At 44.9% G+C, this 19,226-nt stretch overlaps 1 protein-coding gene across 1 annotated transcript in view; it reads left to right on the top strand.

Moving 5' to 3' along the window:
* Positions 1-1,410: 1,410 nt before the first annotated feature.
* Positions 1,411-19,226, top strand: part of IGDCC3 (immunoglobulin superfamily DCC subclass member 3) — a 191,156-nt gene continuing 173,340 nt past the window's right edge. The window contains exons 1-2 of the mRNA XM_084642518.1: positions 1,411-1,868; positions 18,792-19,097. Coding sequence (XP_084498644.1) covers positions 1,802-1,868; positions 18,792-19,097 — 373 coding nt within the window. The 5' untranslated portion in view covers positions 1,411-1,801. The remainder of the gene's footprint in view (positions 1,869-18,791; positions 19,098-19,226) is intronic.

The following is a 19,226-nucleotide window of genomic DNA, read 5'->3' as shown; positions in this document are numbered from 1 at the left end:
TTGTCTGTGCACGTTCCTGATTATTGGCACAGTGAATTAAATTCAGGTGAACAAGATTCAAGATGTTCCCATATTTAAAACATCCCCCTCCCAAGACAACAAGTCAGTTAAAAAAAAAAAAGCCATTTCCTTCAGAACCTGATCACAAAGGATTATTAAGCAGAATAACTTTGCCCTGAAGAGTTATGTTTAACTCTGCAAGACAAATGGTCCCTTTCTTAAAGTGTAAAATAATTTGTTAGCTCTTAATTTGATCTTCTAGAATTAGCATGTAAAGCAATTTTCTCTTTTCTGTCAGTGCAATAAATCAATCCTTTATAGACAGAAATGTTGTTTATATCCTCTAAAGGGGGGGACAGTACATGGAAGCTAGAGTTCTTCTCTATGGCTTTGTTTTAGACAGTAGAAATCTATCTTCAGCATCTTGCATACTGTTGCTCTTTCTCTTACATGCAGTGGGTAAATGCATAACATACTTCCTCTGTAATTCCTCTCTCTTTGAATTGCCTGATTTAGGGAGCAGAGCTCTCTTTTAACACCCATTTGCTCACATGGTAGAAGTTTGCTTTAATTAATTTCCAGTGGACTAAACTCATCCCTGTTTGTATCAATGCACTGACTCCAGTCAAGATACACTAGGAATAGATTTAGCCCAATATATCTTGTTTTTATGGGGGGGAGGGTTTTTTGAATTTCTTTAACTTCTGCCTAACTGTCCAAATCCCCTTCATCTGACCCAACGGTAGATAAGTTTTACCATATTAAATGGGAGATCTTTTCTTGCTCTTTGCATCAGAGTGGGCCAAATTCCTCCTTCTCAGTCATACCAGCATCAATCCGGAGCAATTCAACTTTGCAAGGAAACCCAGTGCAACTCTACTTTGCAGAACCGCTGTTCTATCAAAGCTGCCTCCCTGGGATGCTTTTGCAGAGTGAAATAAATGAAGCACATGCTTTGCATTTGCACAAGCCCCAAACAATTGGTGGAGGGTGCCCTTTCATTGAGCTAATCCAGAGTAAAAATAAAAACCGGCAGTGGTATTTGTAGCTGGGCCAAAGGAAAAGGTTCCCATACAACTTTCTTTCTTTTCTTTTTTTGGGTGCCCTTTAATTTTATTTTTTTGGTAACTACAGTGCGAACATGACCATCACTTTTTCTTGAGACTCCCCTCGCTGCCTTTTCCTTCATGCTTTGCAAAATGAGCCCGGCTCCCCTGAATCTCGGGAAAGAAAGCAGCTATTCGCCGGTTTATAAAAGAAAGTGCATGAGCCTTTTGATGTTCTCCTGGAATATCCAGGCTCCAGTTCAAAGCCTGGTGGGGCAAGGGGGGGATCCGTTTGCTTTGCCTTGAAATGTCCAGTCGCATAAAGCGCCAGTTGGATCTTTTGTTCCCCAGAAGGGGCCTCCAGGAGAGAGAGGAGTGAGTGTGCACGGGGGGAAGAGAGGGATCGCTGGCCCCGGTGCAGGGGAGGCAGTAATGTTCATGCCTGTGTGTTTGCAAAGAGCAAAGGGAGATGCTGACAGATCCCTGATAGATGTGCAAGATGGCGCAAGCCCATTCCAGCCTCTCCAGCCACCAATTGTCTTAGGCAGCGCTCGCACCATGAGGATCTAGGTTGGCTTCCAACCACCCCCCCCTTTTTTTTCCATTTCGGTGCTTTGGAGCTATTTTGGGGGGCCCTGAAACCCGCTTTTGAGGGGGCTGATTCCCCCCCCACACACACCACTCCAGCTGGATTTCCCCCCCATCCCCCCGGATCGCAGAGGAGGAGAGACACCAGCCACACCAAAAGTGGATCCATGGCTTCCCCCGGCTCTCCTCTGCCGGCCGGCGTGTTCGGGTTCCTGTTACTCGCCTTCGCGGGAGGTAAGCGGGGATCCCTCTCCTGCCCGCCCGGGGGGTTGGGCGGGACCCACGCTGGGGGGTGACCCCCCGCACCCCATGCCATCTGCCCCGGCTCCGACCTGTCCCTCGCCGGCTCGGAGCGTGTTGCTGAGCCGCTTTCCAGAAGGGGCCGGAGCCCCTCTGTGGCGGGGGCATTTATTTGCACCCGGACACTGGGTGCCTGAATTTCTACCTGGCTCTAAACGGGGGGATGTCGGCGGGGGGCACCAGCGCTGATCCAGCCGCACACTCCCCGCCTGTGTTTTGATTTTCCTGGCTGCTTTGCTGGGAGCACATGGGTCTGTCAACAAGCTCCTTTCCCAGCAGGGAAATTTGCCAGGCAGCCGTGAATACTTCAGTATCGCTGCAAACGGGTCGCGCTCTCTCTGCACCCCCCCCACCCCCTCTCTGGGGCCAGGCAGCACTTGCTGGCTCGGTTGCTATTTTTTCCTCCACTTTGGCAGTTCGTTATGCTAGGCAGGCTCGCTCTTTTCGGGGTTCCAGCCAGCAGCTCGAGAGTCACGGCAGTTACAAGGGGAGCTGAATTCCTGAAGCTCAGTGAGGCTCATCCTTGCACTGAAATGCCCTTCTGATTTCATTTGGGTCTGAGTCATTCTGAAACCGGGCCAGAGGTCTGTAAGCGATATTCTGAAGCACCGAGTAAACTTTTTTTTCAACACACGCACAGAGGCAATTTATATTCTGCATTAGCATCCCCATGTTTGCAAAGTTCGACAGGATTTCCCCTTCCAAGCGGGCTCTTATGCGGGGGCGGGGGGGTATGCTGGAAAACCGCAAGCTAAGCCATTTAAAATGTTCTCTGGCCAGGTTTTTGAAGTTTAAACCTTGATTGGTGTCAGTGGGGAAGATGGTGTGTAGCTGTGTAGATTGGAAAGAAGGGGGGGGGTATACAATTAAATAATGGGGGATTCCCCCTCCCCCACAGATGTTCCTATAGAATTTTCTGATGGCCTGTCAAATTATAAACCGGATTAATTGGAAATGTTCCAACTATTTCAGAAATGCTTTATGTTTAATTGGAAGAAAGAAAAGAATCCCCCTGCATATAGATTCAGAATAGACCCCATGGCATTCGTTATCACTGATAGGAATTAACGCTGGTGTTACTGAGTGATCTGTGATTGCAGTGGTGTTTGCACCATTGCTATTTAGAATTCACACCTGGAAGATATACACACACTGGGGTGTGTGTGTGTGGGATGAATCCTACCATAAAATGCACAATCCTTGTCAGTGGAAATGATAGCTAACAGGGTAGAAGTTATAGTGAAAGTTACAAGGGAAACAGCAAACTATTTTAAACCTACAAGTGTTATGCTTTCATGTAATGCTTGGCTTCGGTTCACACAAATGCCAACACAACCAGTAACACCCCCATAGGTGTAAGGCTGAACTACAAAAACATCAAAGGGATTTTCCCCTGGACCTATCACAAACCCTGCTGATAAATTGTAACATTTTCTCCCTTAGTCTGGGTGCCCTTAAAATACAAAATCAATGTAAAAACAGAACCAAGAAAGGCAAGTGATCTTCTTTGGCAAAGGTGGAAAAATTCATGTGGGAAAAGGATTTTCTCTCTTTCCCCCTCCCCGGTTCGTGGAGGAACCTGAACGAAATACGGTACAAGTTGTTTGAGAAACAGCTTAGCCTTCTCAGAACAGGAGAATAGTGTTACACTTAATCTGGGTGTATGAAAAATGATTAGGAAACCAGGGTGCTGGGTTATTACAGTAATAAACCTGCTGTACAGTTCTTAGCAGCCAGTGGTGGAAGAAGTGTGTGTAGCTCTTGGAAAATATAAAAACAGTGATGAATTGAACAGTAATGAGACAGGTCTCCTTATTACAATCAGCCTGGTATGATTTCTGGATAGATAATAGTGCAATTAAGGTGATTGAAATAATGCTTGGGGTGTTTTTACCTCTTTTTTTTTTCCTTGCAAGTTATTGAAAGTTTAACCTTCAAAAATCAAGCTCATTATTAGTTTATTGTCTACTGATCTCTTAGATGGGCATCATGTTTTCGTTTGTATTGCAGTGTGTAGTTGTTTTGGTGACTTTGTGGTATGCTTTCGTGGTCCTTCTTAGGAACATTTGGCTGCGGTTTAAAAGGTGGTTGTTGTTTTTTCCTTCTTATTCTAGGATTTTTTTTCTCCCTCAATAGGCTTAACACTGTAGAAACAGTGAGTGTAAGTTTCTGTGGCCCGCTGAATTTAATAAAACGTTCTATGTGTATGTCAATCAGTAACTCAATAGAAACCTTTTCCACTGTGAGGGAGACTGTGACTCATAGGTTCTGCATAGAGGAGGTAGTGTGTCATGTTGGGCTTTCTTTTTCTCAGGATGCTCTCTCTTTTCACTACATAATGCTTGAGTTCCATCCTCCGTGTTTTTCAAACTTTCCAAAATTAGTGCAGGCTGCCTCTTAAATAAACCAAGTGAAAGCTGAACCGGCTGGGGGCTCAGTTCATGGGATCTGGGTTCAGCTTCAAGACAGTATTTCCTCTTTTTTTTAATTTCCTGGAGTTCTTTGTTCTGGGTGATGGACAGCTTTTGTCTGTCATTGCTGAGCCCTACATTCAAAGAAAGGCACAGGATATGAGATGCACCCAGGTTCTGCTTAGTAACAGCCTTGGAATTAAATGTTGTCATTTATATTTAAGTAGGCTTAACTTTTAAATTATTGAAGCTATAAGCTTTCGCTAATTCCTATTCTACATGGCTTTGTGTTTTTTTTTAATGTGAAAAGGGATTGCTTTCTCCTAAATTGGCATAAGACCCTGTCTTTTCTCTTAAAATACATACAGGGTATCTGGTATCATTTCCCTCATAAAACTCAAAGACAATATATGAAATTCAGACCTGCATTCAGTCTTTGTTTCGTTCAGGGAGTTCAGCTTGAGAATGTGTTTAAGTACTAAGAGCTGATCAGTTTTCATTTACAATCAAAATCTCATGGTTAATAAAATGACAGCAAGGGTTGTCTAGCAATAACAAAGTTACATGTAAAATCCGAGAGTGCTGAAAAGAGAGTGTAGAGTATGCCTGCATCTCCGTATTGTGTAACTATACAATGATTGTTGTTGTAATAACATCATTGTTGAGATCCCATGGTATCAGGGTGCCTATTATTATTTAATATTTATATTTCAATGGCACCTAATGGCTAATGCAGATAGTGCCCCATTGTATTAGGTGCTGTACAAACATATAGTCAGTCCCCGACCCAAGTTGCTAGATGAGACTCTGCATAATGGTAATACAGATAGAAATTTTATACATCTTTCTAATCTTTTTTCCTGGTCTTTATTACGTATCAGCCTGCCGTCCTCCTACACCCAAAACTCCCTGTGAAGTCCATTGGGAGTTCAGAGCATGTAAAGAATACAGATTTGGGCCCAGGGTCTATATTACAATCCTGACTCCTCGCCCGACCCCCCTCCATTTCTACACCAGTGTGACTCCACTGGTGTCATTTACATGGCATATGTGAGAGCAGAATCAGGCTCCCAGCAGTAACTTCTGTCAAATGGCAGAGAAGGCGTTTTTATGGTATACGTACAAATGAGGAACTGTCTTTTTTCCTTCGCACTGACTTTACTTTTCTGATTTCCTTCTTTGTGCCTGGAATTTCTCTCTCTCTTCTCTTCCCCTTGGAGCATGCTGAGTGCAGAGCACGGACCCCATGCAGCACCAGCCCCTTCACAGCTATGCTCCGCAGATACTTTAGAAGCAGTTCCATCGAGTGTGTGCTCCTTTATCCCCCCCCCCGTGCGTTCGCTTCCTCACTGCCTAAAAGTAACTCCTTTGTCTGAAGTGTTGAGATCAAGAGAGCCTGGCTTTATCACCATGGCGCACCATTGACATTCAGAGGCTGGCTCCTACTCCCATTGAAGTCAATGGGAACTTTCTTATTGACTTCAACGGGAGCAGGATTGGGCCCGAGCCGTGCGGTTTCTGTGTGAGGAGCAGCATGTCAGTATAGCTCCATGCTGAGCTTCTGGCTTTTTCCTGTTGAAAGCAGAGAGCTAATTCTGCATTGATTAGAGAGCATGCCATGCATTTCATTTTGCAGATTGTAACAGCCTCAGAACATGAGCGGCTTTCTGGTTTTTTGACCCATAATATCACCCTTTTATTTGATCTAACCAGACAAGCCAGGCAAACCTTTTTCAGATTAAGAATTTTAATTTAAATTCGCCTATATCCAAATGCGGTGGGAGGGGAAATAGTCAATTCAGAATTACTTTGGAATCACCAACTTATTTGAACTTTACTGGAGCTTGTCGTTTTACAGAGTTTGGAAACTAATAAATTACAGAGCAGAGCTCATGAAAACCTACCCAGTCACTTTATCCAAAAGAATATGAACATTTTGGTTTTTCAAGGAAATAAAAATAATTGTTGACACATGTTCAGGAGTCACTGGCAAGCATATAAACCCAATGTTTAAGGGGCAGACATGTCAATAATTGCACTTTAAAAGAAGAGCGAGGCAAGCAGGCTGACATATTGGGAAAAGCACATAGCTACTAATCTGGTGTTGCTATTATATCAGATGTCACTGTCCCACCGCAGCCTGCACTTGAGTGGAGCCTAGACACTTAACAGTCCAGACCTGCTGCTGCTGCTTTAGTAATTTAAAACCGGAGTTTCATAGCCGAGGAAAGGATTTGTTTCATTTTTGCTCATTGTTTTGATGAAGCTAATCGTAAAACAAAAGTTGGGATTTTTTTTTTCTTTCTTGGGCAGAAGCTGGGATTGGACGATAAGGGATGGATCGCTGGATAATTGCCCTGTTCTGCTCTTTTCCTCTGAAGCATCTGGCACTGGCCACTGTCGGAAGACAGGATACTGGGTTAGATGGACCATTGGTCTGACCTAGTATGGCGGCTCTTTTGTAAACCGATGCTTTTGCCGAAAGAATCTTTGCAGCTCAGACCCATGCAATGAGTATGAAGGGGAAGAGGTGCTGATATTTCATTTGAAAACAGCTTTGATGTGTGGCCCACGCAACTGATACCCCCTGGAGGTGGAGCCAGTACTGATCAGCTAGCCCTTGGTACTTCGTTGTATCTCCATCAGATTGATGGCCATGTTTGCCTCTGTTCATTTTCAGTAAGGTGTGGAATGAGAAGTGATAAGGCAAAGGGAATTGAAGGGGATGGAAAGAGCTAGTGCGGTATCTTTCTTCCTTAAATCCCTTGGGAATTAATAAAACACCCCAAAGATTAAATTAAGGATACGTTGGGGATATTTTTCCCCAAAGGAATCTGCTATGTCTGTCGTAGGGTCACCTTCCAGTCCAGGACTGTCAAGTCCGTGGCTTGGGGAGACTCTGAGTGCGGGCTGTAGACCTGTGATGCTAGAGAGAGAACTGCAGGGTCTCCAGGTGTCCTGCAGTCTCAATACAAAATCCCCTTCACTGCCCTCTTTCTTATCATCCACATGAGGTGCATGGCATTGCTGCCATCAGTTCAGAGCGAGAGCTCTCAAGGACGGTTTCCCTGCCGTCATTCTCCTTGTGAAGCACCAGGCACCCTGGGATGCCAGATAGGGATGGTGTGGCTAGTCCTCCCTTGGAAGTCTTGCAGGGTCCACGTTGTGAAGGATCCAGAAGGAAATGGGGAGCTCTTTGTATCCCAGTGCTATCTCCGGGCATTAGTTTTGATACCTTCAGGTGGCAGTTCTCCCCACAGACAACAGGGCTTGAACCAGCGCCCCTGGAAGTCAGTGAGGAAGGTTCCCATTCACTTTCTGAAAGGTCAGTGGGGCCCAGACACAGGGGTACAATGAGTGTCATATTTGGGGGCAGGAAAGAGTTCCTGACCTGTCACATGGAGCTATTGACATAGTCGTATTTGGAGGGTGAGGAGCAATTGCACTTTGCTCCCCGAGGGACAGAGGAGAAGACCAAGGTGGAGTTGCAGGAGAGAAAGAATGATAAAGAGGGAAAATGCCAGATGTTAAAAAAATGAGGGAGAAGGTCAAGTTAGAGAAGAAAACGGTCTTGAAGGAAGAGTGGGGACCAGGGGCAGAAGAAAAAAAAAAAAGGTAAAAAGAACAGAACTTATGCTCTATGAAATATTTTGGATTAATTGGTCCCGTGGTGGTGGTTGTTTCTAGCTGGTAGCGAAGAGAGATAGGGAAATATCCCTTTAAATAGTTTGCGGGCCCTCTAATGTCACTGTTTGCGGGCCCTCACTGTGCTCGGTGGTTTAGAAGCAGCCAGAGCATCAGTGTGCATGTAGGTAGGCCTGGTGTGTTTGGGGGTATTTAGAACAGGTGATTGTCTGGGACCCCGCTGTGCCTGGGTGGCTTCTTCATATAACTTGTTGTATGAAGAGCAGAAGACACAGCCATTGGTGACAAGGCTTGGGTCACAACAGCGTCTGTGCTTTCTGCTGGAGCTGTATGAAACAGAGCATGTTCCCACCTTTGGAAGAGGATGGGTGATAATCCCTACCCCTGCCCACTCTGCTTTGGATGCTACAAGTAACCCATGTTTTCCGAGAGGTTGATTGGCATGGGCATGTTGACAAGGACGTTGGGTGTTTTTGCCCTGCTTTGATACACATAATGTGAATCAGCCGTTGGGATGTGGTACGTGTATCCCATGGGGTTGACTTCCCATAACTGCAGTGGGATCTTGAGGATCTGTGTCTGAAATAGTTACAAAAAAGTTATATAGATCAAAGTTTTGTGGGCAAGATCCTTGCATGTGGCCAAATTGCACAGAGCACAAGTCAGGGTGTGTATATGCTCCCTTAATCCTGCTGCTGCTCTGTGCCTGGCTCTTCCTCCTGTACTGGTAGAGCAGAACAAAGGCTGCTCTAACTTGCTCCAAGCCGCAATAACGTGCAGAAGGGGGCCCACTAACTTACCATGTGACCTTGAGCAATCATTTCATCTCTCTGTGCCATCTTGTCTATTATAGTTCTTTGTGGCAGGGACTGTATCTTACTATGTGTGTGTACAGCACCCAGCGAAATGGAGCTGTGGTCTTATTTGAGGTCTCTAAGATCGACTGTAATCTAAATAATAATAATGCATCCTATACTCCCAGGTGACTGTCTACTCTATGAACACCTTATTGCTGACTAATTCCACTCAATAGCTCAATCTGGAAGAGGTCTTTCCCCTTTCCGGGTATTCCCAAATAGACTGGGAATTGAATTCGGGCCTCCTGAGTCTTAGACTGGTGCCCCACCCTGGACCATCCTTCCAGCCGAGAGCCCCACTGGCTACAGCTTTGTTTAAAGATGGTCACAACCAACATGTTTTGGGTCTCACTCTGGAGCAGGCCATAGAGTTTGGAATTTTTCTCACCCTTGTTGTCACTGTCTTCAGAGTTCTAACCCCTGGGAATTGTCTGCTCTAGTTTATAACATCGGGGGGCATTTTGCTGAATGGGAGACTGGTTCTTCACTTCATACTTGCTCCTTACTCAGGCAAAATGTTCATCAGCTGATGGGAGGAGAGGCAATTGTACTGGGGCCCCAAAGCATCTGCAACTGGGGTGAAGTGGGAGCCAGTCAGGGAACATGATGTAGTGGGCCCAAAAGTCCTCTCTATGCCTGCAATCCCTGGGTGAAGAGGGCTGGGCTGGGCCCTAGGTCAGATGTCCCAGAGGTGCTGCGTTATCCTTGGCTAAGTCCTTGTGCACTCCCACGAATGATGGACGTGTTTTATGTGCGCTGATGGAAAATAGCTTTATATAACCTCCCATCGAAATGGAAAGGGGATAAAAAATTCAGTGCTAGTAAACTTTACTAGGGACCATTATAGTCTGTTCTCTTCTTTAAATGTAAATTTTCTGAATGCCCTAAAGAGCCAGTTTGCACTATACTACAGAGTAGGGCTCTACTAGTCAGTGACTTGGTCATCTTCAGGAAGATTTAAAGGGACACTGTCCAGATTTTTAGGTACCCAATTTCATCAGCCTTGAAACAGTTGTCATCTGCTAGAGAACCTCCTTCAGATCCTAACTCTCTAATAAGAATATAAGAATGGCCATACTGGGTTAGACCAATAGTCCATGTAATGCAGTACCCCGTCTCCCGAAATTGGCCAATGCCAGGTGCTTGAGAGTAGTGAACAGAACAGGGCAATTTATTGAGTGATCCATCCCCTGTCGTCTGTCCCAGCATCTGGCAGGCAGAGGCTCAGGGATACCCAGAGCATGGGGTTGCATCTTTGCCCATTGTGGCTAATCGCCACTGATGGACCTATCCCCCATGAACTTATCTAATTCCTTTTTGAACCCAGTTATAGTTTTGGCCGTCACAACATCGCCTGGCAATGAGCACCATAGGTTGACATTGTATTTCCTTTTGTTAGTTTTAAACCTTCTGCCTATTAAATTCATTGGGTGACCCCTGGTTCTTGTGTTATGTGAAGGGATGAATAACACTTCCTTATTCACTTTCTCCACACCAGTCATGATTTTATAGACCTCGATCATATCCCCCCTTAGTCATCTTTTTTCCAAGATGAACAGTCCCAGTCTCTTTACTCTCTCCTCGTATGGAAGCTGTTCCGTACCTTTAATCATTTTTGTTGCCCTTCTCTGTACCTTGTGCAATATTAATATAGCTTTTTTGAGATGGGGTGACCAGAACTGCATGCCATATTCAAAGTTTGGGCCTACCATCGCTTTATGTAGTGGCATTATGATACTTTCTGTCTTATTAGCTAACCCTTCTTAATGGTTCCTAACATTCTGTTCGCTTTCTTGACTGTCGCTGCACAGTGAGTGGATGTTTTCAGAGATTTACTACAGTGACCCCAAGATCTCTTTCTTAGAATGGTAACCGCTAATTTTGACTCATCATTTTGTATGTCTAGTTGGGATTACGTTTTCCAGCGTTCATTACTTTGCATTTATCAACACTGAATTTCATCTGCCATTTTGTTTCCCAATCACCCAGTTTTGTGAGATTTCCCTTGTAACTCTTTGCAGTCTGCTTTGAACTTAACTATCTTGCGTAATTTTGTATCATCTGCAAACTTTGCAACGTCATTGTTTACCCCTTTTTCCAGATCATTTATGAATATGTTGAACCACACTGGGCCCAGTACAGACCCCTGGGGACCCTGCTATTTACCACTCTCCACTGTGAAAACTAACCATTTATTCCTGTCCTGTCTTTTAACCAGTTACTGATCCATGAGAGGACTTACCGTCTTATCCCATGACTTCTTAGTTTGCTTAAGAGCCTTTGGTGAGGGACCTTCTCAAAGGCTTTTTGAAAATCCAAGTACACTGTATCCACTGGGTCATCCTTGTCTACATGTTTCTTTGACACCCCCATTTTATTAAAACATAGCCCCGTGATACTGAGAAATTTAGAAAGCAAAACTTTTTTGTAGAACCTGACCAAAAAACAGTTGGTTTGTGCTCCTCTTTCTGCTGGCTCTGCAGTTAACTATCAGAAGCTCTGATCCTGCTCCCACACATCCATAGGCATTTACCTTTACTAACCATGATAGTTCTGTGGGTAAGGCATCTTGGGCCGAACTCTTCATTGCACTTCTCCAGGTTTATGCTCATGTGGCCCCATTGACAGTGGAATAATGCAGAGGACAGTCAGGCCCCTTATATTCAATAGGCTACACGAGGCTGGATTTGGTAGTCTGACAAGTTCACGTTGTGTCACTGACATTGAATTTAAACCATCCAGAGAATTGGACAGGAAAATTCTCCCTGTGAAGGGGCATCTCCATTAGCCTAAAGCTGGCAAAGACTGCATAGCCATGTCATATACCAGCTGCCGCTCCTCCCCCAACATATGGAGACAAAGGGCTGGGTGAGGACAGCAGTGGGCATGGTGGAACTGAACTGGACTGGGACCCATTTTAATTCCTAGCTCTGCCACTGACTTCCTGTGTGACTTTAGTAAGTCATTTAATTTCTCAGTGCCTTGATTCCTTCACCTGTGGATTGGAAATAATCATAGTACTAGCTTTGTCTGCTTAAACTGTAGGTTCTTTGAGGCAGGGATGATCTCTCTTTCCGTGTGTTTGTACAGCGCCTAGCACAACGGGGCCCTGATCTGAGTTGGGGACTCTACAAGTTACACTATTACAGATCATAACAATAATTACTCTTGTAAAAGAAAAGGAGTACTTGTGGCAGCTTAGAGACTAACCAATTTATTTGAGCATGAGCTTTTGTGAGCTACAGCTCACTTCATCGGATGCATCCGATGCATTGCATCCGATGAAGTGAGCTGTAGCTCACGAAAGCTCATGCTCAAATAAATTGGTTAGTCTCTAAGGTGCCACAAGTACTCCTTTTCTTGTTGCGAATACAGACTAACACGGCTGTTACTCTGAATCTTGTAAAATAAGACTTTTTAATTTCATCTTTTTTGAAAGCACAGGGGGAAACGGTTCCGAAATGGAAAAGGACAAAATCAGGGGAAGAAACATTTCTTTTCAAGCTTCTAAAGGGAATCACAATGAATGCTGAGTTTTAAAAAAATTAAAATTATAAAAACAAACAAACTTGGAAGTGTCTTCTAAGCTTTTAATTCATTCAAAGTTCCTTCTCTTTCAGCACTAGGTAAATCTCATAGTTCCAAAGTGCTAATTGGCTTCTCTGTGTGATCAATATGAGGAGATATTTTGCGTTCAGTAACCCTATACATTGACACGTGTATTATTCGGAAAGATGTTAAATATTTCTCAAAGGGGGAGTTGTAGGATGAAGCCTCCAGTCATTTTCTCTTTTCTTTTATGTCAGTGTTAATAATACTCACCCTCCCTCCCTTTAAGAGAAGGTACAGCAATTTCCCCTCACAAATTCCAAAGCATAGGCAGCTGGAGTTAAGACAATCATTTGTTTAATTGGCTGAACAGTGCCCGGTTACTCTGTGTCATCAGTCAAGCTGGCTGCTGAGTAGAGTTTTAGAAACAGTTTGCATCTTTTCAGGCAGTGAATATAACACACACTGACTCAGAGTCTATTTTCATAAATCCCTCTTTCCAGGGACTTTGCATGGGATGATGTTAGGTTTGATATACAGCCAAGATGTGGACAGGCATATCAGGGAATTAGACTTTTCTAATGAATGCACATGGCCTGAGTAATTACCCCCCACCCCAATTAATTACAGAGTTGAATGGTTTACATTTGACTAGAAAATGGAGTTTATTTCCACTTTGCTTCAAACTGGTGGCTTTCTGATAAATTTACTCTGCTATTTATGAGACAAGAGTTTACATTTGTTTGGTCCTTATCCATCTAATCTATCTATCTAATCTATCCATCCTCTCCTACATCCAGGTTGACCTCTAAAGTAAACATTCCTTTGTCTAAAAGGAGGCTGCTTGTCCCACAGGGGGAATTCTTGTGCTAACGTCATCATTCCTTTTACTGTAATCTGGACTGTCATGGAGAAAGCCTGGGCTCAGAGTTTGGAATCTGCCTTTTAAGATCCGGAATCTGATAAGGAAAATCTTTGCTTCACTTGAATTTCCCAATATGTGTAAAGTCAAATGGACTTTGAAAATCTCCCCCAGGGTCCAAAGGCATGGTGCCCAACTCCTTTTGAAAATCAACTCCCATTGGAGCCTTTGAAAAATCTTACCCAAAGAGAGCATTTCTGGGCCAAAAGGACTTTAGCTCAGGCAGTTCCTGGATCTGATAGTGCCACCCTTTCCCATGTTGAGTAAGGATGGGACAGCTTGGAGAGTAAAGTAATACTGAGGGTGAGTATGGGAAGCACAACCTCCCCCCCTGTGAGCAGAGGAAGTGATATAGGATCTCAGGCCTTCGGCTTAATTCAGTCCTTAGCGAGGCAAAACTTCCAGGACGAATTCCCTGTCCTATACCCCTGTCTCACCTGATTGGCTCTTTTTCACATGGAGAATCCCATTGATTTCATGAACAAGGATGTGCAGAACTGGGCCTCATTCAGTGGGAGTTTTGTCTGGGTAAAACCTGTGGCCAGATTCTGCCACATTTGATTCATGCTCAGTAGTACCTTGCTCCATGGATACTCAGTGTCTTACTTTCTAAGTGGTGCTTTCGAACGGTGTACCGGGTGTCCCTTCAGGTGTTGCCTTCCTCCTGACATTCCTGAATATGGGCACACAGGAATCTGGCTGTATATCTTAGTTACTTATATGGCCCCATTACTTAGTTTCTGAGCACCTCCTAAACATCTTAATGTATTTATCACCCCTGGGAGGCAGGGCAGGGCTGTTATCCCCATTTCACAGAGGGGAACTGGGGCCCAGATTTTTAAAGGTGTTTAGGTCCCTAAAAACACACACAGTGGGATTTTCTGAAGTGTCTAAGCACTTAAGAGCTTCTGAATATTCCACTGGTCACCCCTCTGCATCTTTAGGCACCTCACCTCAATGCCTGGCCCGAAGTGACTTGCCCAGGGTCACGCTGCTGGAAGTCTGTGGCAGAGCAAGGAATTGAACCTTATTTTCCTAAGTCCTTAGGCTAGGGCCCTAACCACAACACCAGCCTTCCTGTAAGCAGAGAGGTGTGTGGCCTGCTACTCCACATGCCCACAGAATAAGCTGGTGGGAAATGGGCATAGCCAACCCCAAGGTGCCAGCAAGCATAGTAAGCCAGAAGAGGGCTGGGGAGGGGTGATTTGCTGCTGATCTAGGCTAGGAGGAAGCTAGCCCTCTGGAGGAAGAGGGAATCGGGGTAGGATTCCAGCCCCAGAGAGGGGTCTGTGAGTTGCAATGCAAGTCCCCCAAAAGGCACAATCCAGCTCCTCACTTCAAAAAAAACCCACCCCCAGGTTCGGCGATCACTGAGTATCTTTCAAGCCTTCCACGAACCAGCACGTGCCTGAGAGCAACAGATTTTTTAAAATGATGAGCTACAGCCCTTTCCTCATTCAAGCCGCGCACACAGTCAGGATCAAGGCAGAATGTTTACCGAGGTAAACATGATTATCCCAAATCAGAGGCCCTAATGATGGTTATTATAATGACAGCAATTGTGGGGAAAGGGTGTGTAATTACGTTGATTCTTCTCTTTATTGTACATATAATAATAAGCAATTTCATGCAACAGACGAGGGGGAAGATGGGGCATTTATTTCATTAGGCTCTTCAGTGATTGGGTGTTGGGCCAAATCCTGAAGTCTTTACTCAGTCTTTACTCAGGCAAAATTCCCACTGGTGCGAGTTGAATGAGTAAGAATCTTGTTCCTATTACAGAAGGGTCCAGAGGCCTCAGCAGAGAATGGGGCCCTGTTGTGTTAGATGCTATTTAGACTCTGGCCCATGCTGCAGAAAAATGCCGAATGTTCGTCTAATTCCTTAATTTGGGGGGAAATGTAACTGATGGATTCTGCCGGCTGCACTTTGAGCCGCTGAGAGAGCCACAGGGCTGTCTCTTAAAAAGGAGCTGGAGGGTCCGGTTAATCATCGAGGTGTGTGAGGCTATCCTGACGAACAAAGGGTTCGTAACCTGGTGGGAGAGCATGTTTATTTTAGGGGGCCGCTGCTACATGGAGGCTGTCCATTTCGTGTACACATGCCTACCTCTCCAGCAGCACCTTTGACATGCCATGCATTACCCTGCCTCCTTCGCTGGCTCTGTCCTTGTGTCTCCTCTCAGGTTACACTCAGTATCTACCCCCAGTAATCCAATTTAAGCGGCTGTATATAAGTAACTGATAGGAACTAAAGGAAAAAAAAATAGAGGAAAAGTACCCTAGCTCACAAAGCAGAAGAGAAGGTAATTTTGTTTAAAAATAACCTTGTATCACTTTCCCTTATTTATTTTTAGCTAGCACGAAAGGTATGCATAAAGAGCCCCTCAACACATTTGATGTCATCTGTGTTTACAGCACCTAGCAGAACAGGATCTGGTTCTTGGATGAGGTCCTGTAGGCCCTACTGTCAAATGATGATAAGTTGTGGCTTGGGGTCACCAGGTAAAACGTCTCAATAAAGGTGTCAATTCTGCAAACCTGTGCGCAGAATTCATCCCATTGGAGCCAGTGGGAGAGAGGCAGAACTACTTAGATAAGCGCTCCCAAGGCCAAACCCAAAAAGCCCCGTGGATCAGAATGGATTCTCTAGCACTAGTAGATTCCACCTGGTGGAACTTTGTCTGGACACATGCACATGCCAGGATTCCATTAACTTCACTAACCCATTCCAAGGCAAAATTTTAAGTTATGATACCAACAGCGCTTTGGGACAAGGAACTTGTTGATCTCTCAACCGCATCGGCAATTTTAGAATCGTCTGATGCCACAGTGTCAAACTTCCTTCTGACCCAGGGAATGATCCCTATTGCAACAGTTTCCTCCGGTGTAGCTGACGTATTGCTTGCTGGAGTGTTCAAAGTTGGTTTGACTAATTGCCTGTTTAGTCCCCTGGGGTTTGTTTATGAAGTGTGGTAGGTTCTATAGTAATCGTTAGAGAAGGAGAAGACATAAGGTAACTGGAAAGTTATCTAAGGTAGTTGCCCAGATTGCCACTATGGTATCTATGAGTATGGCAGTAGGATCTTGTCTGCATCCAGGGAATTTGCAGCAGTGTAACTATATCAGCAGAGTCCCTGGAGACTAAACACCGCTCTCCATCCTACAAGTGGATTTTCCAGGGCAGGGTTGAAACATATTGGCAGGGGAACATGAAAGGAACTTTAACCGCTATTACCTTAGCCCCTTTTTCTCCTCCTCCCTTCAAATCAGTGGGAGAGTTTTGCTGTTGATTTCAGTGGATGGAGGGTTGAGCCCATTGTGTGCTTGGCTGACTCTACCTGTTGAGGATGTTGCTGATTAAATGATGGCTACCCCATTAATTTAAATTGGAGCTTTCATGTGCTCCTAGGACGTAAAGAGGTGAAGAGATACGGATACGTACTATGGAGAATGGCATCATTACTGCGGTTTTACTTGGTTACACTAGTTCTTACAACATCATCTCTTCTTCTCTTTTGCTAGAGAACTGCAAGAAGAGCTGAAGGGAGTGACATACCAAAGAAACGTTAGCTAGATTTGGTCTAATTTTCAGTGTATTTTGTCATCTTTTATGTAGTGTGAGACTGAATGGAAATATCCTCCAGACAGGACCATTTAAAATCCATGACAAGCCCCCCGTCGACATCAGAGGGAGTAAGATGAGACTCAAGGTGCATAGAAAGTAAATTTGGTGCTGTTGTTTCTGGAATATGTAGCAGAGAACTTTTCCACTGAGTATCAGCATGATCTGGCACTCATACCCATTCTGCAAATTGGTGGATTCCAGGTACATTGCACATGCAGCCTGCAGCAAGCAGCATTTTTTTTCAGAGAACTGTAGAAATTGCAGATGGAAGAGGCATGTCTGATGATCTGATCCCTTCCTGGAACTGCAGGATTGTGTTCAACTGCATTTCTATTTGATTTAGTTGGGGTACGTCCTGCAGCAGGGGGTTGGTCTAGATGACCTCCTGCGGTCTCTTCCAACCCTAATCTTCTATTATTCTCTGATCTCCTCATGTTTGAAAGCAGCATCTGATGAATGCCCCACATGATGAGGCTTCCAACACAACCCGTGGGAGACTTGTAAAACACAATTGTTGGGAAGACTTTCCTGTTGTTCAACTTAATTTTCCTTTTCTCAGAGTCCTGACAGTACCTCTAGTGATCCTTCCTCTTAACCACCCTAGTAAAGTCTCCATCCATGGTGTTTACACCCTTCAAATATTTATATTAGGACAGCTGTCCTTTGGTCCCCTTTTACATTTCAGGTGTGCATGTAAACACTTACTCTGAACTATTCTTAAAAGTGCTGGCCTATATTCATCTTTCCTTCAAGTCTGTAATCATGACTGCATTGCAAATTATAGCCTAAAAAGGTGTGCTGGACTAAATGAAGCATAAAATACAAAGGACATAGTGTTTAGACATTCTGTTGGGAAAAGGAGAAAATTAGCATGTATCTTTGTGGTGTGAAGCGTGGATTTGCTTGGTGTTAGAAATTCTACGTTAACCCATGTTCTAAAGATGTCAGTTAGTGTAATGGGCTGCAGGAGATGTTTTGTGTTTCTGCTCCATAAGATTGTGAGTTAATATTACTATGCCTACTTTACTGTTCATTAAGAATGTAATAATGACATCATGTGACTGCTACTGCATAAGATGTGCTAGGTGGTAAAAGGAAAGGCCCAACTCAGCCCATTAAAGGGGCTTCCCTCAGAAGGCGTCACTAGCTTCCTGGAAACAATAAGTTGCAAGGAACGTGCAACTTGAGGGTCGTGACTCCCGAGGGGGTGTCATAAGTCAGGGGGCCGCGGCCACCATCCCTTTCTGTTTGCTTAGAGGAGCGGCTGAAGCTTTTTTTCCTGTTGTCACCTAGGGTCATGAGGTGGAGAATGGCTGTTCTAAAGTAACAGATGCGCATTGTTTGAGCGAATCCTTCTTTTATAGACATTGCCCCACCAGTCAGGGCTAAGGTAATAGTCTCGAAGTGGGTATAATATGGCTGAGATTTCCTAAGCCACCTCAAGGGTTTGGATGCCCAGTTCCCATTCATTTCAGTCCCTTAAGGCATCTCTGAACAACACTGCCTGCAGCTGCTCCTTATTGTATTTCCCTAGCCAGCTCCAGGAGGGTTCAAAATGAAACACAGACTCTGAGCTGCTTGTTGGAATGTGCGTGCTCTTCCCAGGTGCTCCTCAGGGCACCAGGAGCAACTAACTATTCCTTGCTGGAGCGGTCCCTTTCTAGTCTTCTTGACCAAGCAGCTTCTGCCCGTTTCTTGGGAAAGGTCCTTACGGCCCAGACACAGCAACCTGTTGTTTCTGGACGGGTTTCATAAATCCCTGGTCTTAGTTAAAGCCTTAACTCTGGATGCTTCTTGTGGATTAAGTAACTGACTTGGTTTGTTCCCTTTTCCCCCCATCTTCTAGATTTTGGTCATTCCACCGAGCTGGCCTTCGCCGTGGAGCCCAGTGATGACATAGCCGTGCAGGAGCGGCCGCTGGTGCTGTACTGCCAGGTGGAGGGAATCCCGCCCATCACCATTACGTGGCGGAAGAACGGGGCGATGGTCATGGACAATGAGAACACCTTCGTGCTGGCCAATGGATCGCTGTACGTCTCCCGCTTCCAGAAAGTCAGGGGGGATGGGTCGTCTGATGAAGGCGAATACGACTGCATGGCTCAAAACCGCTTTGGGCTGGTGGTCAGCCGTAAGGCGAAGATTCAAGCCGCTAGTAAGTACTGCGCTCGCCCTATCCAGGCCTCCAAATTCCAGCCAAGGATGGTCTTGTTTTGGAAGTAGAAATGTTCATTCCCTGGTACCGTTGAAGGATGCATAGTAGTTGCATTGGCTGGCTGGAGGT

The sequence above is a fragment of the Lepidochelys olivacea genome (assembly GCF_965140295.1).
Source record: "Lepidochelys olivacea isolate rLepOli2 genome assembly, chromosome: 10".
Classification (NCBI taxonomy): Eukaryota; Metazoa; Chordata; order Testudines; family Cheloniidae; genus Lepidochelys; species Lepidochelys olivacea.
The sequence above is the reverse complement of the archived record's forward strand: the minus strand, read 5'-3'. Positions and strand labels throughout refer to the sequence as shown.